This window comes from Neoarius graeffei, chromosome 17, assembly GCF_027579695.1.
Source record: "Neoarius graeffei isolate fNeoGra1 chromosome 17, fNeoGra1.pri, whole genome shotgun sequence".
NCBI lineage: Eukaryota > Metazoa > Chordata > Actinopteri > Siluriformes > Ariidae > Neoarius > Neoarius graeffei.
In genome coordinates this window covers 53,304,894-53,329,424 of record NC_083585.1, presented here as the reverse complement: position 1 = coordinate 53,329,424, position 24,531 = coordinate 53,304,894, and the positions used below count along the sequence as shown (strand labels likewise).

At 45.4% G+C, this 24,531-nt stretch overlaps 1 protein-coding gene across 1 annotated transcript in view; it reads left to right on the top strand.

Annotated features, from left to right (window-relative positions):
• The window catches only part of nbeab (neurobeachin b), a 793,085-nt gene that overhangs the window by 257,213 nt on the left and 511,341 nt on the right, over positions 1–24,531 (top strand). Inside the window, exon 24 of the mRNA XM_060943557.1 lies at positions 4,977–5,130. Within this exon, the coding sequence (XP_060799540.1) occupies positions 4,977–5,130 (154 nt within the window). The remainder of the gene's footprint in view (positions 1–4,976; positions 5,131–24,531) is intronic.

Below are 24,531 nucleotides of genomic sequence, written 5' to 3'. Positions count from 1 at the left end.
CCTGACGTTCCCAGGGCGATCCGGATGGGCCGAATGGAAGTCCCGACACAGTTCTTTATCCAGGACATCCCGAGCAGGAACCCAGCAGCGCTCCTCAGGACCATAGCCCTCCCAGTCCACCAGATATTGCAACCCGCCGCGGACCCGGCGGGAGTCAAGCAGGCGATGCACAGTGAAGACAGTTTGCCCCTGGAAGATGCGGGGGGGTGGGGGGTTCCTAGGGGCAGGGGCATACGTAGACGTCAGTACAGGCCGCAACAGGGAAACATGGAAAGTGGGGTTGATCCTCAGAGTCCGGGGCAACTGGAGCCGGTAGGAGACAGGGTTCACCCTGCGCACCACCTTGAAGGGGCCAATGTAGTGAGGAGCAAGCTTGCGGTTCTCCACCCGCAGCGGAAGGTCCTTAGTGGACAGCCAAACCCGCTGCCCAGGGCGGAAAGTGTGTGCAGGTCTTCTATGGCGGTTGGCCTGAGTCTGGTTGGTTCTGGAGGTCTGTATGAGGGTCTTCCTGACCTTGCTCCAGGTCTTGCGACACCGTCTCACATATTGGTTGACCGAGGGCACCCCCGCGTCCTCCTCCTGGTCCGGGAACAGAGGTGGCTGGAACCCGAATTGGCACTGGAATGGCGGCAGCTTGGTGGCCGATGACTGCAGGGTGTTGTGGGCGTACTCTGCCCATGGCAGCCAGATGCTCCACGATGTCGGGTTATCCATAGCCAGGCCTCGCAGGGTGGTTTCCAGGTCCTGGTTGAGCCTCTCCGTCTGACCATTGGACTGTGGGTGAAACCCAGAGGAGAGGCTGGCAGTGGCTCCAATGACCTTGCAGAACCCGTGCCACACTCGGGAGGAGAACTGGGGCCCTCGGTCTGAGACAATGTCCTGTGGAAGACCAAAGACTCGGAAGACATGATTAAATATAAGTTTCGCTGTTTCAAGAGCAGAGGGGAGTTTGCACAGAGGTATGAAGCGGCAGGCCTTGGAGAATCTGTCAACAATGACCAAAATGACCATGTTACCTTGTGACTCAGGGAGACCCGTGATGAAGTCGACTGCCACGTGGGACCAGGGACGCCGGGGAATGGTCAGAGGATGCAGGAGACCCTGGGGACGCTGTCGTGGGTTCTTGGTTCTGGTGCAAACCTCACAGGACAGGACAAATGACCTTACTTCCTGCTCCATGTTAGGCCACCAGAAGCGTCTTTTCAGGAAGTCCAGGGTCCTCCGAGCTCCCGGGTGGGCGGTGAGAGGGGAAGAGTGACCCCACTGGAGAACCTTGGCCCGGGCTTGATGTGGGACGTACAAGAGGCCCGGTGGCCCCGTCCCAGGACCGGGGTCCTGGCGTTGGGCTCGTCGAACAGCCTCCTCAATACCCCAGCGGACAGGGGCCACAATCCGGGACACCGGGATAATAGGCCCGACTTCATTCTCCCTGTTAGTGGCAGAGAACAGCCTGGACAGTGCGTCAGGTTTGGTGTTCTTGGAGCCGGGACGGTACGAGAGGGTGAAGTCAAACCGACTGAAAAACAGGGCCCACCTAGCCTGTCGAGGGTTCAGTCTCTTGGCTTGCTGGAGGTACTCCAGGTTCTTGTGGTCAGTCCAAACCAGGAATGGATGTTGCGCTCCCTCCAGCCAGTGCCTCCACTCCTCAAGGGCCAGTTTGACCGCTAGCAGTTCTCGATCCCCCACATCGTACCGGGACTCCTCAGGACTCAGGCGGTGGGAGAAGTAAGCGCAGGGGTGCAGCTTTCCTTCCGAACGTTGAGAGAGTACCGCGCCGACACCACTGTCCGAGGCGTCCACCTCCACGATGAATGGTTGGGAGGTGTCCGGGAGGACCAGAATGGGTGCCGTGCAGAAGCGGGCCTTGAGGTCTTTGAACGCCTTTTCTGCCTGAGGAGACCAGCCATAAGATCCACCTGTCCCTTTGGTGAGGTCCGACATGGGTGCTGCCACAGAACTGAAGTTCCTGATGAACTTGCGGTAGAAGTTAGTGAATCCTAAGAACCGCTGAACCTCCTTAACGGACTTGGGAGTAGGCCAGTCCCGGACGGCCAGGGTCTTGGCAGGGTCCATTTGGAGTTGGCCTGTCCGTACAATAAATCTCAGAAAGGAGACCTCGGGAACATGAAATTCGCATTTCTGGGCCTTGGCGAACAGATTGTTCTGTAGCAGCCTCTGGAGAACCTGGCGGACATGGTGGCGGTGCTCCTGCACGGTCTTGGAAAAGATAAGGATGTCATCGAGGTAGACAAAGACGTACAGGTTAATCATGTCCCTTAAGACGTCGTTGATTAGGGCCTGAAAAACAGCTGGTGCGTTGGTGAGTCCGAAGGGCATCACCTGGTATTCGTAGTGCCCAGACGGGGTGTTAAAGGCAGTCTTCCACTCGTCTCCCTGTCGGATACGGATGAGGTGGTATGCATTCCGTAGGTCCAACTTGGTGAAGACAGTGGCGCCTTGGAGCAGGTCGAAAGCAGTGGACATCAGCGGAAGGGGATATCGGTTGCGCACAGTGATCTTGTTCAGGCCCCTGTAGTCAATACATGGTCGAAGCCCCCCATCCTTCTTGCCGACAAAGAAGAAGCCGGCACCAGCAGGTGAGGTGGAGGGTCGAATGAACCCAGAGACCAGGGCGTCTTTGAGGTATTCCTCCATAGCCTTGCATTCTGGCTGAGAGAGGGAAAACAGTCTGCCACGAGGAGGGGTAGTCCCAGGGAGCAAGTCGATGGCACAGTCGTAGGCCCGGTGCGGAGGAAGAACGGCGGCCCTGCTCTTGCTGAATACCTCCTTGAGATCCCAGTACTCTGTGGGAACTTGAGATAACTCGGTGAGATCAGGGGGCTCGGCAGGAGACACAGGAGGGCTAGAGAGCAGACAAGAGGCATGGCATGCAGGGCCCCATTCCACAACCTGGCTTGTTACCCAGTCTATGTGAGGGTTGTGGCGAGTAAGCCAAGGAAGGCCTAGAATAACTGGGAACTCAGGTGAAGGAATCAGGTGCAGGGATATTTCTTCCTTGTGACCTTGAGACTGGAGGAAGACTGGAGAAGTAACTTGGGTGACTCTTCCATCACCTAACGCTTGGCCATCGAGGGCAGACACAGACAGTGGGACTTCAAGAGGTGCAGTCGGAATATTGATGCTTTGGGCGAAGTGAATATCCATAAAGTTCCCAGCCGCCCCTGAGTCTATCAAAGCTTGACAAGAGTGGACAGACTCACCCCAGGAGATGGAGACCGGGATGTAGATTCCTTGGCCAGGGAGTCCGGGAGAGAGGGTAGGCCCCGTCACAACCCTCCCTCGGCTGGACGGGGCGGTCCTTTTCCCAAGAGTTCGGGACATGATGCTCGGAAGTGACCAGGCTTGCCACAGTAGATGTAGCACTTGTCCCTCCTTCTGCGCTCCCTCTCAGATGCGGAGAGGCGAGTACGACCCACTTGCATGGGTTCTGGACAGTCACTGAAGGAGGTAGACGGTCTCCAGGTAGAGGTAGGGAGGCTGGGGGGGCTCAAGGCTTGGTGGCGTTCTCTCATCCTGTTGTCCAGACAAATAGCATGTGAGATGAGGGTTTCGAGGTCACTTGGGCATCCAATAGAGGCCAGACCGTCCTTGATGGGGTCAGACAGACCATGGTGGAAGGCTGACACCAGGGCAGTCTCGTTCCATCCACTTACTGCTGCGAGTGTTCGGAACGAGATGGCGTAATCTGCGACGCTTCCTCCTTGCCGGATGGACATGAGCTTTCGGGCTGCGTCGGTACTGATGTCTGCCTGATCGAAGACCCGAAGCATCTCTTCAGAAAACAGCTGGAAATCAAAGCACTCAGGTCCCTGTCTTTGCCAGATAGCAGTAGCCCAGGCTCGCGCCTTACCAGCTAATAAGGTGATCACAAAGGCAATCTTGCGGCGATCCGTAGTGTAGGTGGTAGGCTGAAGCTCAAAGGTGAGTTGACACTGGGTAAGGAACTCTCGGCACTCACTGTGCTTGCCGTCATACCTCTGTGGTGCAGGAAGGCTGGGTTCGCGAGGTGAAGAAGGCAGCATGGCAGGAGGCACTGGAGCAGGAGTGGGAGCTGGATCAGGAACTGGATCAGGAGCAGGAGATGCAGGCAGAGATGTCAGGTGTGCCAGGGTTTTCCCAATTTGCTGAAGTAGTTCCTCGTGGCGAGCAAGGGCCTCACGTTGGCTGGTGAGCGTACGTCCATGAGCGTCCATGGTCGCTCCGAAGCGTGTCAAAGCTGCCATTTTTTTTCAAAACAGTCCAAGTCCTAACAACTATAATCTCCGTCAGAGAGCTAACTAATCTGCACTTATCACAAATAAAGCTATCGCTAGTGACGGAAGAAGAATGAGTAAACATCCTGCACTCAGCACACTGAACAGGCTGAAGGTGTGCCATGATGAAAAGATTCACGTACCTTCATCGAAGATCTGTTGATATTAAAGCAGATCCGATGTGGATGGCCTCCGCTGATGGTCTTTACGCAGGAGGAGAAAGAATAAGAAAGCTTCCGGTCTCGGTGTTCTTCTGAAAAAAGAGAGAGCGAAAAAAAGCGGAAAAAGGTAAGCGAAAGTGGAAAGTACAAAAAGGAAAGCGACAGTACAAAAAATGAAGAGGATACTGGAAAATTATCTGTAGAAAAAAAAATTAAAAAGATTAGTAATTAACGCCAACACTCGCGGAAAAAAAGACTCGTCGCAAACAACTCAGGAACCAGGAAGTGCGTAGCACAGAATGCGCATGCGCAATCGCCATAAGTTGTGTAGACTTGTTGTGTAGCTCCTACAGAGAAACTTTAAGGGACTTCTACTCTAGATTTTTTTAAGAGTGTTGGACTTGATTGCTTCAAAATGAATGAATGTTCTTGCATCTGGAATTGGTACAAATGAATTATGGTCAGTATTTGAGATCATGCTATTCCATCTCTCTCTCTCTCTCTCTCTCTCTCTTTCTCACTCTCTCTCTCTTGTATCCAGCCACTCAACCAAGTCAGTAATGGACTTTGTGAACAGCAATGAGAACATCATATTTGTGCACAACACAATTCACCTCATCTCACAGATGGTGGACAACATCATCATTGCCTGCGGCGGGATCCTCCCTCTGCTCTCGGCCGCCACGTCGCCGTCTGTGAGTGCCTCTGGCGCCATCTTGTGCGAGTCATACACTGTTACAGTCCTTCTTTTCTCTTCTGACTCTTGGGTTAATGACTTTTATCGTAAAGGTTATAGGGTCATGTTCTCCCTCCTCTGTTAATTAGGGTTGATTAGTGGAAATTAAGTTATTATACACTTTTTAATTGTTATTAATGTGTCATTTTGGTAATTATTTGTATGTTTTGGTTTCTTTTGCACTTCCTGGACATGCAGAATACTAAGGTTCGTACCATATCTATATGCTCGATGTCATGTTTGTCAACATCTGTGAAACTTTTCAGCTGTTTTCTGTTTCCAGCAACAATGTTTTTTTTTAAGCTCGGGACTCCTTCAGTGGTGAAAATGCATATATTAATTAAAAATATCATGCTAAAATAAATCAATAATAGCATCAAAAATAAAGAAATATCTTTCTTTTATTTGTTTTTCTTTCATTCTGTAATTTCTTTCACATGACGGGTATCTTCATAAAAATATTATTCATTGACCTGCTTGTTTTTGGATTTTATAATACAAAGGGCCAAATTACTCAATTCTGATTGGTCAATCAAGGAGGGCTTTTTTTCTTAACACGGGGCCGTATTTATGAAATGCTATTGGCTAGTTCGTTGCTTGGTTACGGTTACAAAAATTAGCAAATTTTGTCAACAAAATGGCTGACTCTGCTGACTCAGCAATGCCACGTTTCACTATATTTGACGAAGAATTGATAAACCAGTTGAAAGCTGCAAGCGAAAATGAAAATACCAAAAAAAGTACGAATTTTTGGCTTTCCGTGTTTCAGAAACGGGCCGCAGAAAGACAAATAAACGACTCTCTAGTGGCGTATGAATGCTGTGAGTTAGACAAGGTGCTATCGCAGTTTTATGCAGAAGTTTGGAAAGAAAATGGGGAAAACTACGAACCGGATTCTCCTAAAGTAATGCAGGCAGCATTGGCTCGGCATCTGAGACAAGAGAAATACCCGGGATCAATCCTGAAAGATGTTAAAATCCTGTCCAAAATCCTCGTGTCGTGTCGCCGTGTCATGATGAAAGACTCTTTAGAAACTGATTCAAACGTACAAGATCGTCTTGTGCCCTGATTGGTTCAGAAAACGTGAATGACAAATGTTGTGAACTTGAATGGCTTCCGAAGTATGAATTTCACTGCAAAAAGTAAAATTTAACCAAGATTAAATATCTTAAATCAAGGCAAAATATGCTTGTTATTTGTCTGCCAAGATAATTCTCCTTTCCAGGCAGGTTTTGTGTAAGAGTATTTCACTTACTTTAAGCATTTTTTCCCTCAATTATCTTAATAAGGTATTATAACTTGTTATTGAGATTTTATTACTGGTTATGAGTAAGTTCTGTCTTAAAATGAGAATTACCATAATTTCATCGGTGTTATATCAACCATGACAAGTTTGTCAAAGTCAGAATTTCTTATTTCAAGCATCTTATCCTTTCTTTTAATCTCCTAACACAAAACAAATAACTAAGGCCCACTATTCACGGGGACGGTCTGAAACAAAAACGCAAAAGTCCGTTTTCGTTCTCACTTTTTTCCGCGTCTACATGACCGTTTTCAAGGAGGAAATCTGCGTCTATACGGTGACGCATAAATGTGTGGAATTCAATTGGATGTGCATGCCAGGCGGCTAGGTGGTGCTGTGAAAGACCTCCGCTATGTCTGCACGCATGCGCAACGTCTTCCGTCTTGTCTGATCTGCACATCTGCGCCGCGAAAACTTTGACTACTCTGCCTATGGCTACTCGTGAGGTTAAGAAAAACTTCGTCTGCACGCCTCCGATGAATCGGTGTATCCAAAAATTCATAAAGGTAATTGCATACCCACCTCTGTTCATTAACGGTATATGTGCAGATTCGGTATAGATGTTCGAAGGACTCCTGGACGTTTATTAAAGCTGCCAGAGCAGCTTGAAGGTCCGTTGGATCGATGTAATCAGACATGCTCTTACTTTTTTACTTACTTTCTTACTTCCCGGGCTGGCATGTACAGTATATGACATATGTATGACGTAAACGCGTACCCAACGTGAGCAGATCCGAGCAGAGTTTCGCGTATTGGGTAGTTTAGACGGATATGCAACGGGGGCTGTTTTTAACTTATCCACTCTGGAAGGCGTTTTCAATTTTTTCCGTTTTTCAGCCTCGGAAACGCCGTCCCCGTGTAGACGAAAGGCACTTCCGATAAAATATTTAGTCGTTTTTACCCGACAGCGTCCTCGTGTAAACGGGCCCTAAATTAAATGAATTGTTGTATTGTCAATCTGGCAACAAAAATAGGCTACAAAATGGATTGGTTTGTTGTTTTGATTTTGATTTATTTGGCGGTCTCAGTTAAACACTTACAGTATGCCCAGATGAAATAGTCAAACTGTTGGTTGGGGGACAAAGTATCCAGCATGTTAAAATGAGTAGTACAACTTTACTTGTTTTTAGTATAAATACACTAGTTTTAAGACATCTGTGGGGTTTCTAAAGCTAGATATATTTACTTGTTTTTAAAAATCTTGCCAAGTCAAATTTTCTTGTTCTGTTGGCAGATAATTTTGCTTATTTTAAGTAAAATATTCCTAATTTTATTACTTTTTTTTCTTGTTTTTGTAAGCCGGGTTTTTGCAGTGTTGGCCCTATATATTATAAACAAGTAATCGTACACTGCAAAAACCCGGTTTACAAAAACAAGAAAAACAAGTTATAAAATTAGGAATATTTTACTTAAAATAAGCAAAATTATCTGCCAACAGAACAAGAAAATTTGACTTGGCAAGATTTTTAAAAACAAGTAAATATATCTAGCTTTAGAAACCCCACAGATGTCTTAAAACTAGTGTATTTATACTAAAAACAAGTAAAGTTGTACTACTCATTTTAACATGCTGGATACTTTGTCCCCCAACCAACAGTTTGACTATTTCATCTGGGCATATTGGTGTGCTCTGTTTAAGTAAGTGTTTATACCAGGGCTTTGAACCAGAATTTTAAACCCCCCACCGAGGGAAACCCGAGCGCAAAACTGCTCACGACAACCGCAGTCCCAAAGTCAGGAAGTCAACTGCAGTCCTTAAGTCAGCAAGTCAACTGCAGTCCCCAGCCACAAAAGCACCACTGCCAGAGCCCAGAGCGTCCTCCAGGCGTGACCCCCAACTGTCCATATGGGGCCGCCCTCCACAGGAGTGATGCGATGAGACTCCAACCAGACACAGGGCACCAGGATGGATCAGGCAGGTCCGAGGAGCAGAAACGATCATGTAACTCAGAGGGACAGATTTGGGGGGGGAGTTAAACAAAGTACATTAAACTCCTGATCAATAATGAGTTCAAATTTGTTCCGAACAGAAACGGAATTTTAACGTTTTCGGTTTTGGGTTCCACCATTAAATAGACGTTCCCGAACCGGTTAGAACAAAAAAAATTTCGTTCCCGGAACGGTTAATTACGTTCCCTGTCAGCTGTTTAACAAATGTCTATAAAATTATGTCTCTGTCTCATCCAGCTTAAGCCAAATGTAGGCTAATTCTATTACAACCTTCATTAAATAAGACAAGAAATAATTCAAAACAATTATTATTTCAAATGTTGGCGATTTGGATTCTCAGTATGTCTTCCCATCTACACAAACAGAAAAAGTGCCAAAAATGAAAGAGAATTCGTTTAGTGTGTTACCAAAGGCTAGTCAGGCCCTATGCATTGATAGGCTAACAGAGGTTAACGTCATTTAATATTCATGAGCCTCTCATTAACGTGGACAAATATATTGATATCGTGTTTGAAATTGACGTTTTTGAATAACGATAGACTGCAATATTTACCTCTTATTCAAGACGTGGAGACGTGATAGTAGTCCACCCTCCCGCTCTCTCCATTCAGTCAGCGAACGTCACACAGGAAGTGAACCCCAGCGGGTCATAGAAACTTGCGCAGGAGAAGAATGACTTTTTTATTTGTAGGCTACGGAAACTTTGAGGAACGAAATAAAAACCAGTATTAACCGCTTACCATTATTTTTAATAAGCGTTTCTGTTCCGGAACATAAAAAATAATAAAGTTTCTGGTTTCGTTTCTGTTCCATGTGAAATAGAAAAAGTTCCCGGTTTTCGTTTTCGTTCCTTAAACCGGTTCAAAGCCTTGGTTTATACCAACTGAGACCGCCAAATAAGTCAAAATCAAAACAACGAACCAATCCATTTTGTAGCCTATTTTTGTTGCCAGATTGACAATACAACAATTCATTTCATTTAGTCATCTGTTTTGTGTTAGGAGATTAAAAGAAAGGATAAGATGCTTGAAATAAGAAATTCTGACTTTGACAAACTTGTCATGGTTAATATAACACCGATGAAATTATGGTAATTCTCATTTTAAGACAGAACTTACTCATAACCAGTAATAAAATCTCAATAACAAGTTATAATACCTTATTAAGATAATTGAGGGAAAAAATGCTTAAAGTAAGTGAAATACTCTTACACAAAACCTGCCTGGAAAGGAGAATTAAAGCCGCAAGCGGCCTCGACGGGCCCTCGCGCCAGCGGCCAAGGTGGGCGGGGGCATGCGTCCCCGCGAAATACCTTCCACAGCTTCTTCGGCAAGAGACATTACTCCCACAATGGCGACAAACCACAGAAATGGACACATGGCAACAATAGGGTCTCGCACTGAACGGTGCGCGGGGGGCGCTATAGAGGCCCTGAGGACGGCCTGGATCTGGGCTTCTGGTTCTCAGTACCGGTGGCAGTCTAAGAAAAAGGAGCCAAATTTCGTGCGTTGTCGACCATGGCAAGCGCCCCAATAAAGGTCTTGTAAAGAGTTTGCTTGCCAAGTTTGACAAATCAGAAGCTGCAATATCATTTTTGCCATAACCAGCACCCCCAGGGGCGAAAGTGCACAAAATTTGGCGTATATGTCAGGTGAGCTATGAAGAGTTTGCGTATGAAGTTTGATGACAATTGAGTAAATAGAAGATGAGATATAGATTTTTGAAGAATACATTTTCTGGTTTTTCCCATGTCAGTAGGTGGCGCTATGCTGTACATGAGCGATTATGAGTTGGAAAAATAAGTGTATACAACAGCAACGTACTTTCACAAGGTAGTGTTGTGAAGGAAAAGCATTATGGAAGTATTTACCAAAAACCCGTTTTGGAGCAATTGCGTCGGCCAAAAACAGCGCCCCCCCTGGACGAAAATTCCCAAAATGTGGTATACATGACATGGGAGGTAGGAAGAGGGTGGCCGTGAAGTTTGACCAAATTTGAGGAAAGATTGGATTTTTTGCCCAAAAATAGCGCCCCCAGTGGCGAAAGTGCACAAAATTTGGCGTATATGTCAGGTGAGCTATGAAGAGTTTGCGTATGAAGTTTGATGACAATTGAGTAAATAGAAGATGAGATATAGATTTTTGAAGAAAAAATATTTTGGTTTTTCCCATGTCAGTAGGTGGCGCTATGCTGTACATGAGCAATTATGAGATGGAAAAATAAGTGTCTACAACAGCAACGTACTATCACAAGGTAGTGGTGTGAAGGAAAAGAGGAAAGATTGGATTTTTTGCCCAAAAATAGCGCCCCCAGTGGCGAAATATCACAGAAATTGGGTAACATGTCAGAAGCCCAATGAGTGATTTGCGTGTGAAGTATGAGCAGTTTTGAGTAATTAGAAGATTTGTAATGAATTTTTAAGCATGTAAAAGTTTGCATTGAAAATTGATTGACGTATAACTTCGGAACGGTTAATGCTACGTGAAAGGTATTTAGTAACTTTTGTCAGCCATGTCTGTAGATGATGTGTATCAATTTTGGTGACATTCCTATGAACGGTCTAGGAGGAGTTGCGCCGTCTTCGTGGCCATGCATTTCGCACAAAAGTGAAATTACCTCACTTCCTGTTGGGCGTGGCTAATGCATTGGCATTACATTTTTGTCCGGCTTAGTGAGATACATATGCGTACCAAATGGCATGCCACTACTACAAACTACATGGCAACCAGGCACCTTAATGCGGGAGGCCAAAATCACAACGAGTTAGGGGGCGCTATAGAGGCCCTGAGGCCCGCTTGGATCTGGGCTTCAGGTTCTCAGTAGCGGTGGCAGTCTAAGAAAAAGGAGCCAAATTTCGTGCGTTGTCGACCATGGCAAGCGCCCCAATAAGGGTCTTGTAAAGAGTTTGCTTGCCAAGTTTGACAAATCAGAAGCTGCAATATCATTTCTGCCATAACCAGCACCCCCAGGGGCGAAAGTGCACAAAATTTGGCATACATGTCAGGTGAGCTATGAAGAGTTTGCGTATGAAGTTTGATGACAATTGAGCAAATAGAAGATGAGATATAGATTTTTAAAGAATAAATTTTTTGGTTTTCCCCTTGTCAGTAGGTGGCGCTATGCTGTACATGAGCGATTATGAGTTGGAAAAATAAGTGACAACAACAGCAACGTACTATCACAAGGTAGTGGTGTGAAGGAAAAGCATTATGGAATTATTTACCAAAAACCCGTTTTGGAGCAATTGCGTCGGCCAAAAACAGCGCCCCCCATGGACGAAAATTCCCAAAATGTGGTATACATGACATGGGAGGTAGTAAGAGGGTGGCCGTGAAGTTTGACCAAATTTGAGGAAAGATTGGAATTTTTGCCGAAAAATAGCGCCCCCAGTGGCGAAATATCACAGAAATTGGGTAACATGTCAGAAGCCCAATGAGTGATTTGCGTGTGGAGTATGAGCAGTTTTGAGCAATCAGAAGATTTGTAATGAATTTTTAAGCATGTAAAATTTTGCATCGAAAATTGATTGACGTATAACTTCTGAACGGTTTATCCTACGTGAAACGTATTTAGTAACTTTTGTCAGCCATGTCTGTAGATGATGTGTATCAATTTTGGTGACATTCCCATGAACGGTCTAGGAGGAGTTGCGCCGTCTTCGTGGCCATGCATTTCGCACAAAAGTGAAATTACCTCACTTCCTGTTGGGCGTGGCTAATGCATTGGCATTACATTTTTGTCCGGCTTAGTGAGATACATATGCGTACCAAATGGCATGCCACTCCTACAAACTACATGGCACCCAGGCACCTTAATGCGGGAGGCCAAAATCACAATGACTTAGGGGGCGCTATAGAGGCCCGGAGCCCCGGCCAAGTTTGGGCTTCTGGTTCTGAGTAGCGGTGGCAATTCTCGGAACTGGCGCCAAATTTCGTGCGTTTTCGCCCATGGCAAGCGCCCCGAAAATGGCCCAACAGCGGAGAAAAATAAAGAAGAAGAAGAAGACGGAAGAAGAAGAAGAAGAAGAAGAAGAAGAAGACGGAAGAAGAATAATTAAAGCCGCAAGCGGCCTCGACGGGCCCTCGCGCCAGCGGCCAAGGGGGGCGGGGGCATGCGTCCCCGCGAAATAACTTCCACAGCTTCTTCGGCAAGAGACATTACTCCGACAATGGCGACAAAGCACAGAATTGGACACATGGTAACAATAGGGTCTCGCACTGTACGGTGCTCGGGGGGCGCTATAGAGGCCCTGAGGCCTGCCTGGATCTGGGCTTGTGGTTCTCAGTAGCGGTGGCAGTCTAAGAAAAAGGAGCCAAATTTCGTGCGTTGTCGACCATGGCAAGCGCCCCAATAAGGGTCTTGTAAAGAGTTTGCTTGCCAAGTTTGACAAATCAGAAGCTGCAATATCATTTTTGCCATAACCAGCACCCCCAGGGGCGAAAGTGCACAAAATTTGGCGTATATGTCAGGTGAGCTATGAAGAGTTTGCGTATGAAGTTTGATGACAATTGAGTAAATAGAAGATGAGATATAGATTTTTGAAGAATAAATTTTTTGGTTTTTCCCATGTCAGTAGGTGGCGCTATGCTGTACATGAGCGATAATGAGTTGGAAAAATAAGTGTCTACAACAGCAACGTACTATCACAAGGTAGTGGTGTGAAGGAAAAGCATTATGGAATTATTTACCAAAAACCCGTTTTGGAGCAATTGCGTCGGCCAAAAACAGCGCCCCCCATGGATGAAAATTCCCAAAATGTGGTATACATGACATATGGGAGGTAGTAAGAGGGTGGCCGTGAAGTTTGACCAAATTTGAGGAAAGATTGGATTTTTTGCCCAAAAATAGCGCCCCCAGTGGCGAAATATCACAGAAAGTGGGTAACATGTCAGAAGCCCAATGAGTGATTAGCGTGTGAAGTATGAGCAGTTTTGAGCAATTAGAAGATTTGTTATGAATTTTTAAGCATGTAAAATTTTGCACTGAAAATTGATTGACATATAACTTCTGAACGGTTTATGCTACTTGAAACCTATTTAGTAACTTTTGTCAGCCATGTCTGTAGATGATGTGTATCAATTTTGGTGACATTCCTATGAACGGTCTAGGAGGAGTTGCGCCGTCTTCGTGGCCATGCATTTCGCACAAAAGTGAAATTACCTCACTTCCTGTTGGGCGTGGCTAATGCATTGGCATGACATTTTTGTCCGGCTTAGTGAGATACATATGCGTACCAAATGGCATGCCAATACTACAAACTACATGGCAACCAGGCACCTTAATGCGGGAGGCCAAAATCACAACGACTTAGGGGGCGCTATAGAGGCCCTGAGGCCCGCCTGGATCTGGGCTTCTGGTTCTCAGTAGCGGTGGCAGTCTAAGAAAAAGGAGCCAAAGTTCGTGCGATGTCGACCATGGCAAGCGCCCCAATAAGGGTCTTGTAAAGAGTTTGCTTGCCAAGTTTGACAAATCAGAAGCTGCAATATCATTTCTGCCATAACCAGCACCCCCAGGGGCGAAAGTGCACAAAATTTGGCGTACATGTCAGGTGAGCTATGAAGAGTTTGCATATGAAGTTTGATGACAATTGAGTAAATAGAAGATGAGATATAGATTTTTGAAGAATAAATTTTTTGGTTTTTCCCATGTCAGTAGGTGGCGCTATGCTGTACATGAGCGATTATAAGTTGGAAAAATAAGTGTCTACAACAGCAACGCACTGTCACAAGGTAGTGGTGTGAAGGAAAAGCATTATGGAATTATTTACCAAAAACCCATTTTGGAGCAATTGCGTCGGCCAAAAACAGCGCCCCCCATGGACGAAAATTCCCAAAATGTGGTAAACATGACATGGGAGGTAGTAAGAGGGTGGCCGTGAAGTTTGACCAAATTTGAGGAAAGATTGGATTTTTTGCCCAAAAATAGCGCCCCCAGTGGCGAAATATCACAGAAATTGGGTAACATGTCAGAAGCCCAATGACTGACTTGCGTGTGAAGTATGAGCCGTTTTGAGCAATTAGAAGATTTGTTATGAATTTTTAAGCATGTAAAATTTTGCATTGAAAATTGATTGACGTATAACTTCTGAACGGTTTATGCTACGTGAAACTTATTTAGTAACTTTTGTCAGCCATGTCTGAAGATGATGTGTATCAATTTTGGTGACATTCCTATGAACGGTCTAGGAGGAGTTGCGCCGTCTTCGTGGCCATGCATTTCGCACAAAAGTGAAATTACCTCACTTCCTGTTGGGCGTGGCTAATGCATTGGCATTACATTTTTGTCCGGCTTAGTGAGATACATATGTGTACCAAATGGCATGCCACTACTACAAACTACATGGCACCCAGGCACCTTAATGCGGGAGGCCGAAATCACAACGACTTAGGGGGCGCTATAGAGGCCCTGAGCCCCGCCCAAGTTTGGGCTTCTGGTTCTGAGTAGCGGTGGCAATTCTGGGAACTGGTGCCAAATTTCGTGCGTTTTCGCCCATGGCAAGCGTCCCGAAAATGGCCCAACAGCGGAGAAAAATAAAGAAGAAGAAGAAGACGGAAGAAGAAGAAGAAGACGGAAGAATAATTAAAGCTGCAAGCGGCCTCGACGGGCCCTCGCGCCAGCGGCCAAGGGGGGCGGGGGCATGCGTCCCCGCGAAAAACCTTCCACAGCTTCTTCGGCAAGAGACATTACTCCCCCAATGGCGACAAAGCACAGAATCGGACACAGAGTACACGGTGCGCTGAGATGTTGTCATGGACAGAAAATTTTATGCCATGGCTTCCCAACCAAATTAATGTATTTACCTCATCAGTCACCAAGCTATAGCTACATAGGATTGTCTTCTGTTAGACATCTATTAGTCTGTATGTAACGCTACAACACTTGCTCCCGACTGCCTACCCATTCCCCACAAGTCATGTGTGTTTAAGGCAACCAAAACAACATACTCCTGGTGCCTCATGATTGTAAACACCTCTCCTGCAACTGATACAGCGCAATGAGCGCCCCCAGTGGTGAAAGTTCACCAAATTTGGTATACATGTCAAGGGACCTATGAAGAGTTGTTGTGTCAAGTTTGACCAATCAGAAGCCGAGATATAAAATGTTGCCTGAAAACAGCGCCCCCAGTGGCAAAAGTTTACAAAATTTGAGAGATATGTCAGGTGACCTGTTAAGAGTGTGCGTATGAAGTTTGATCAAGATTGAGTAAATAGAAGATGAGCTATTGCTTTTTGAAGAAAAAATGTTTTGGTTTTTCCCATGTCAGTAGGTGGCGCTATGCTGTACATGAGCGATTATGAGTTGGAAAAATAAGTGTCTACAACAGCAACGCACTATCACAAGGTAGTGGTGTGAAGGAAAAGCATTATGGAATTATTTACCAAAAACCCGTTTTGGAGCAATTGCGGCGGCCAAAAACAGCGCCCCCCATGGACAAAAATTCCCAAAATGGGGTATACATGACATGGGAGCTAGTAAGAGGGTGGCCGTGAAGTTTGACCAAATTTGAGGAAAGATTGGATTTTTTGCCCAAAAATAGCGCCCCCAGTGGCGAAATATCACAGAATTTGGCCAGCATGTCAGAAGCCCAATGACTGATTTGCTTGTGAAGTATGATCAGTTTTGAGCAATTAGAAGATTTGTTATGAATTTTTAAGCATGTAAAATTTTGAAGTGAAAATTGATTGACGTATAACGTCTGACCGGCTTATCCTACGTGAAACGTATTTAGGAACTTCTGTCAGCCGTGTCTGTAGATGATGTCTATCAATTTTGGTGACATTCCTATGAACGGCCTAGGAGGAGTTGCGCCGTCTTCGTGGCCATGCATTTCGCACAAAAGTGAAATTACCTCACTTCCTGTTGGGCGTGGCTAATGCATTGGCATTACATTTTTGTCCGGCGTAGTGAGATACATATGCGTCCCAAATGGCATGCCACTACTACAAACTACATGGCAACAAGGCACCTTAATGCGGGAGGCCAGAATCACAACAAGTTAGGGGGCGCTATCGAGGCCCTGGGGCCCGCCTGGATCTGGGCTTCTGGTTCACAGTAGCGGTGGCAGTCTAAGAAAAAGGAGCCAAATTTCGTGCGTTGTCGACCATGGCAAGCGCCCCAATAAGGGTCTTGTAAAGAGTTTGCTTGCCAAGTTTGACAAATCAGAAGCTGCAATATCATTTCTGCCATAACCAGCACCCCCAGGGGCGAAAGTGCACAAAATTTGGCGTACATGTCAGGTGAGCTATGAAGAGTTTGCGTATGAAGTTTGATGACAATTGAGTAAATAGAAGATGAGATATAGATTTTTGAAGAATAAATTATTTGGTTTTTCCCATGTCAGTAGGTGGCGCTATGCTGTACACGAGCGATTATGAGTTGGAAAAATAAGTGTCTACAACAGCAACGTACTATCACAAGGTAGTGGTGTGAAGGAAAAGCATTATGGAATTATTGACCAAAAACCCGTTTTGGAGAAATTGCATCGGCCAAAAACAGCGCCCCCCATGGACGAAAATTCCAAAATTGTGGTATACATGACATGGGAGGTAGTAAGAGGGTGGCCGTGAAGTGTGACCAAATTTGAGGAAAGATTGGATTTTTTGCCCAAAAATAGCGCCCCCAGTGGCGAAATATCACAGAAATTGGGTAACATGTCAGAAGCCCAATGAGTGATTTGCGTGTGAAGTATGAGCAGATTTGAGCAAGTAGAAGATTTGTTATGAATTTTTAAGCATGTAAAATTTTGAAGTGAAAATTGATTGACGTATAACTTCTGAACGGTTGATCCTACGTGAAACGTATTTAGTAACTTTTGTCAGCCATGTCTGTAGATGATGTGTATCAATTTTGGTGACATTCCTATGAACGGTCTAGGAGGAGTTGCGCCCTCTTCGTGGCCATGCATTTCACACAAAAGTGAAATTACCTCACTTCCTGTTGGGCGTGGCTAATGCATTGGCATTACATTTTTGTCCGGCTTAGTGAGATACATATGCGTACCAAATGGCATGCCACTACTACAAACTATATGGCAACCAGGCACCGTAATGCGGGAGACCAAAATCACAACGACTTAGGGGGCGCTATAGAGGCCCTGAGCCCCGGCCAAGTTTGGGCTTTTGGTTCTGAGTAGCGGTGGCAATTCTCGGAACTGGTGCCAATTTTCGTGCATTTTCGCCCATGGCAAGCGCCCCGAAAATGGCCCAACAGCGGAGAAAAATAAAGAAGAAGAAGAAGACGGAAGAAGAAGAAGAATTAAAGCCGCAAGCGGCCTCGACGGGCCCTCGCGCCAGCGGCCAAGGGGGGCGGGGGCATGCCTCCCTGCGAAAAACCTTCCACAGCTTCTTCGGCAAGAGACATTACTCCCACAATGGCGACAAAGCACAGAATTGGACACAGAGTACACGGTGCGCTGAGATGTTGTCATGGACAGAACATTTTATGCCATGGCTTCCCAACCAAATTAATGTATTTACCTCATCAGTCACCAAGCTATAGCTACATAGGATTGTCTTCTGTTAGACATCTATTAGTCTGTATGTAACGCTACAACACTTGCTCCCGACTGCCTACCCATCCCCCACAAGTCATGTGTGTTAAAGGCAACCAAAACAACATACTCCTGGTGCCTCATGATTGTAAACACCTCTCCTGCAACTGCTACAGCGCAATGAGCGCCCCCAGTGGTGAAAGTTCACCAAATTTGGTAGACATGTCAAGGGACCTATGAAGAGTTGTTGTGTCAAGTTTGATCAAGTTTGACCAATCAGAAGCCGAGATATAAATTGTTGCCTGAAAACAGCGCCCCCAGTGGCAAAAGGTCACAAAATTTGGGAGATATGTCAGGTGACCTGTTAAGAGTGTGCGTATCAAGTTTGATCAAGATAGAGTAAATAGAAGATGAGATATCGATTTTTGAATAATAAATGTTTTGGTTTTTCCCATGTCAGTAGGTGGCGCTATGCTGTACATGAGCGATTATGAGTTGGAAAAATAAGTGTCTACAACAGCAACGTACTATCACAAGGTAGTGGTGTGAAGGAAAAGCATTATGGAATTATTTACCAAAAACCCGTTTTGGAGCAATTGCGTCGGCCAAAAACAGCGCCCCCCATGGACGAAAATTCCCAAAATGTGGTATACATGACATGGGAGGTAGTAAGAGGGTAGCCGTGAAGTTTGACCAAATTTGAGGAAAGATTGGATTTTTTGCCCAAAAATAGCGCCCCCAGTGGCGAAATATCACAGAAATTGGGTAGCATGTCAGAAGCCCAATGAGTGATTTGCGTGTGAAGTATGAGCAGTTTTGAGCAATTAGAAGATTTGTTATGAATTTTTAAGCATGTAAAATTTTGCATTGAAAATTGATTGACGTATAACTTCTGAACGGCTTATCCTACGTGAAACGTATTTAGGAACTTTTGTCAGCCATGTCTGTAGATGATGTCTATCAATTTTGGTGACATTCCTATGAACGGCCTAGGAGGAGTTGCGCCGTATTTGTGGCCAAGCATTTCGCACAAAAGTGAAATTACCTCACTTCCTGTTGGGCGTGGCTAATGCATTGGCATTACATTTTTGTCCGGCTTAGTGAGATACATATGCGTACCAAATGGCATGCCACTACTACAAACTACATGGCAACCAGGCACCTTTATGCGGGAGGCCAAAATCACAACGACTTAGGGGGCGCTATAGAGGCCTTGAGGCCCGCCTGGATCTGGGCTTCTGGTTCTCAGTAGCGGTGGCAGTCTAAGAAAAAGGAGCCAAATTTCGTGCGTTGTCGACCATGGCAAGCGCCCCAATAAGGGTCTTGTAAAGAGTTTGCTTGCCAAGTTTGACAAATCAGAAGCTGCAATATCATTTGTGCCATAACCAGCACCCCCAGGGGCAAAAGTGCACAAAATTTGGCGTATATGTCAGGTGAGCTATGAAGAGTTTGCGTATGAAGTTTGATGACAATTGAGTAAATAGAAGATGAGATATAGATTTTTGAAGAATAAATTTTTTGGTTTTTCCCATGTCAGTAGGTGGCGCTATGCTGTACATGAGCGATTATGAGTTGGAAAAATAAGTGTCCACAACAGCAACGTACTATCACAAGGTAGTGGTGTGAAGGGAAAGCATAATGGAATTATTGACCAAAAACCCGTTTTGGAGCAATTGCGTCGGCCAAAAACAGCGCCCCCCATGGACGAAAATTCCCAAAATGTGGTACACATGACATGGGGGGTAGTAAGAGGGTGGCCGTGAAGTTTGACCAAATTTGAGGAAAGATTGGATTTTTTGCCCAAAAATAGCGCCCCCAGTGGCGAAAAATCACAGAAATTGGGTAACATGTCAGAAGCCCAATGATTGATTTGCGTGTGAAGTATGAGCAGTTTTGAGCAATCAGAAGATTTGTTATGAATTTTTAAGCATGTAAAATTTTGCATCGAAAATTGATTGACGTATAACTTCTGAACGGTTTATCCTACGTGAAACGTATTTAGTAACTTTTGTCAGCCATGTCTGTAGATGATGTGTATCAATTTTGGTGACATTCCTATGAACGGTCTAGGAGGAGTTGCGCCGTCTTCGTGGCCATGCATTTCGCACAAAAGTGAAATTACCTCACTTCCTGTTGGGCGTGGCTAATGCATTGGCATGACATTTTTGTCCGGATTAGTGAGATACATAAGCGTACCAAATGGCATGCCACTACTTCAAACTACATGGCACCCAGGCACCTTAATGCGGGAGGCCAAAATCACAACGACTTAGGGGGCGCTATAGAGGCCCTGAGCCCCGGCCAAGTTTGGGCTTTTGGTTCTGAGTAGCGGTGGCAATTCTCGGAACTGGTGCCAAATTTCGTGCGTTTTCGCCCATGGCAAGTGCCCCGAAAATGGCCCAACAGCGGAGAAAAATAAAGAAGAAGACGGAAGAAGAATTAAAGCCGCAAGCGGCCTCGACGGGCCCTCGCGCCAGCGGCCAAGGGGGGCGGGGGCATGCGTCCCTGCGAAACACCTTCCACAGCTTCTGCGGCAAGAGACATTACTCCCACAATGGCGACAAAGCACAGAAGTGGACACATGGCAACAATAGGGTCTCGCACTTCGTGCGTTGTCGACCATGGCAAGCGCCTCAATAAGGGTCTTGAAAAGAGTTTGCTTGCCAAGTTTGACAAATCAGAAGCTGCAATAGCATTTTTGCCATAATCAGCACCCCCAGGGGCGAAAGTGCACAACATTTGGCGTATATGTCAGGTGACCTATGAAGAGTTTGCGTATGAAGTTTGATGACAATTGAGTAAATAGAAGATGAGATATAGATTTTTGAAGAATAAATTTTTTGGTTTTTCCCATGTCAGTAGGTGGCGCTATGCTGTACATGAGCAATTATGAGTTGGAAAAATAAGTGTCTAAAACAGCAACGTACAATCACAAGGTAGTGGTGTGAAGGAAAAGCATCATGGAATTATTTACCAAAAACCCGTTTTGGAGCAATTGCATGGGCCAAAACAGCGCCCCCCATGGACGAAAATTCCCAAAATGTGGTATACATGACATGGGAGGTAGTAAGAGGGTGGCCGTGAAGTTTGACCAAATTTGAGGAAAGATTGGATTTTTTGCCCAAAAATAGCGCCCCCAGTGGCGAAACATCACAGAAATTGGGTCACATGTCAGAAGCCCAATGAGTGATTTGCGTGTGAAGTATGAGCAGTGTTGAGCAATTAGAAGATTTGTAATGAATTTTTAAGCATGTAAAATTCTGCATTGAAAAATGATTGACGTATAACTTCTGAACGGTTTACCCTACGTGAAACGTATTTAGCAACTTTTGTCAGCCATGTCTTTAGATGATGTGTATCAATTATGGTGACGTTCCTCTGAACGGTCTTGGAGGAGTTGCGCCGTCTTCGTGGCCACGCATTTCGCACAAAAGTGAAATTACCTCACTTCCTGTAGGGCGTGGCTAATGCATTGGCATTACATTTTTGTCCGGCTTGGTGAGATACATATGCGTACCAAAGGGCATGCCACTACTACAAACTACATGGCAACCAGGCACCTTAATGCGAGAGGCAAAAATCACAACACGTTAGGGGGCGCTATAGAGGCCCGCCTGGATCTGGGCTTCTGGTTCTCAGTAGTGGTGGCAGTCGAAGAAAAAGGAGCCAAATTTCGAGCGTTGTCGACCATGGCAAGCGCCCCAATAAGGGTCTTGTAAAGAGTTTGCATGCCAAGGTTGACAAATCAGAAGCTGCAAGATCATTTCTGCCATAACCAGCACCCCCAGGGGCGAAAGTGCACAAAATTTGGCGTATATGTCAGGTGAGCTATGAAGAGTTTGCCTATGAAGTGTGATGAAAATTGAGTAAATAGAAGATGAGATATAGATTTTTGAAGAATAAATTTTGTGGTTTTTCCCATGTCAGTAGGTGGCGCTATGCTGTACATGAGCGATTATGAGTTGGAAAAATAAGTGTCTACAACAGCAACGTACTATCACAAGGTAGTGGTGTGAAGGAAAAGCATTATGGAATTATTAACCAAAAACCCATTTTGGAGAAATTGCGTCGGCCAAAAACAGCGCCCCCCATGGACAAAAATTCCCAAAATGTGGTATACATGACATGGGAGGTAGTAAGAGGGTGGCCGTGAAGTTTGACCAAATTTGAGGAAAGATTGGATTTTTTGCCCAAAAATAGCGCCCCCAGTGGCGAAATATCACAGAAATTGGGTAACATGTCAGAAGCCCAATGAGTGATTAGCGTGTGAAGTATGAGCAGTTTTGAGCAATTAGAAGATTTGTTATGAATTTTTTAGCATGTAAAATTTTGAAGTGAAAATTGATTGACGTATAACTTCTGAACGGTTTATCCTACGTGAAACATATTTAGTAACTTTTGTCAGCCATGTCTGTAGATGATGTGGATCAATTTTGGTGACATTCCTATGAACGGTCTAGGAGGAGTTGCGCCGTCTTCGTGGCCATGCATTTCGCACAAAAGTGAAATTACCTCACTTCCTGTTGGGCGTGGCTAATGCATTGGCATTACATTTTTGTCCGGCTTAGTGAGATACATATGCGTACCAAATGGCATGCCAGTACTACAAACTATATGGCAACCAGGCACCTTAATGCGGGAGGCCAAAATCACAACGACTTAGGGGGCGCTATAGAGGCCCTGAGCCCCGGCCAAGTTTGGGCTTCTGGTTCTGAGTAGCGGTGGCAATTCTCGGAAGTGGTGCCAAATTTCGTGCGTTTTCGCCCATGGCAAGCGCCCCGAAAATGGCCCAACAGCGGAGAAAAATAAAGAAGAAGAAGAAGAAGACAGAAGAATAATAATAGTGAACTCTTACAAGAACAATAGGGCCTTCGCCCATAGGGCTCGGGCCCTAATAATAATAGTGAACTCTTACAAGAACAATAGGGCCTTCGCCCTAAAGAAGAAGACGGAAGAATAATAATAATAGTGAACTCTTACAAGAACAATAGGGCCTTCGCCCTATAGGGCTCGGGCCCTAATAATAGTGAACTCTTACAAGAACAATAGGGCCTTCGCCCATAGGGCTCGGGCCCTAATTAAAGCCGCAAGCGGCCTCGACGGGCCCTCGCGCCAGCGGCCAAGGGGGGCGGGGGCATGCGTCCCCGCGAAATACCTTCCACAGCTTCTTCGGCAAGAGACATTACTCCCACAATGGCGACAAAGCACAGAATCGGACACAGAGTACACGGTGCGCTGAGATGTTGTCATGGACAGAAAATTTTATGCCATGGCTTCCCAACCAAATTAATGTATTTACCTCATCAGTCACCAAGCTATAGCTACATAGGATTGTCTTCTGTTAGACATCCATTAGTCTGTATGTAACGCTACAACACTTGCTCCCGACTGCCTACCCATTCCCCACAAGTCATGTTTGTTTAAGGCAACCAAAACAGCATACTCCTGGTGCCTCATGATTGTAAACACCTCTCCTGCAACTGATACAGCGCAATGAGCGCCCCCAGTGGTGAAAGTTCACCAAATTTGGTATACATGTCAAGGGACCTATGAAGAGTTGTTGTGTCAAGTTTGACCAATCAGAAGCCGAGATATAAAATGTTGCCTGAAAACAGCGCCCCCAGTGGCAAAAGTTTACAAAATTTGGGAGATATGTCAGGTGACCTGTTAAGAGTGTGCGTGTCAAGTTTGATCAAGATTGAGTAAGTAGAAGATGAGATATTGATTTTTGAAGAAAAAATGTTTTGGTTTTTCCCATGTCAGTAGGTGGCGCTATGCTGTACATGAGCGATTATGAGTTGGAAAAATAAGTGTCTACAACAGCAACGTACTATCACAAGGTAGTGGTGTGAAGGAAAAGCATGATGGAATTATTTACCAAAAACCCGTTTTGGAGCAATTGCGTCGGCCAAAAACAGCGCCCCCCATGGACGAAAATTCCCAAAATGGGGTATACATGTCATGGGAGGTAGTAAGAGGGTGGCCGTGAAGTGTGACCAAATTTGAGGAAAGATTGGATTTTTTGCCCAAAAATAGCGCCCCCAGTGGCGAAATATCACAGAAATTGGGTAACATGTCAGAAGCCCAATGAGTGATTAGCGTGTGAAGTATGAGCAGTTTTGAGCAATTAGAAGATTTGTTCTGAATTTTTTAGCATGTAAAATTTTGAAGTGAAAATTGATTGACGTATAACTTCTGAACGGTTTATGCTACGTGAAACGTATTTAGTAACTTTTGTCAGCCATGTCTCTAGATGATGTCTATCAATTTTGGTGACATTCCTATGAACGGTCTAGGAGGAGTTGCGCTGTCTTCGTGGCCATGCATTTCGCACAAAAGTGAAATTACCTCACTTCCTGTTGGGCGTGGCTAATGCATTGGCAATACATTTTTGTCCGGCTTAGTGAGATACATATGCGTACCAAATGGCATGCCACTACTACAAACGACATGGCAACCAGGCACCTTAATGCGGGAGACCAAAATCACAACGACTTAGGGGGCGCTATAGAGGCCCTGAGCCCCGGCCAAGTTTGGACTTTTGGTTCTGAGTAGCGGTGGCAATTCTCGGAACTGGTGCCAAATTTCGTGCGTTTTCGCCCATGGCAAGCACCCCG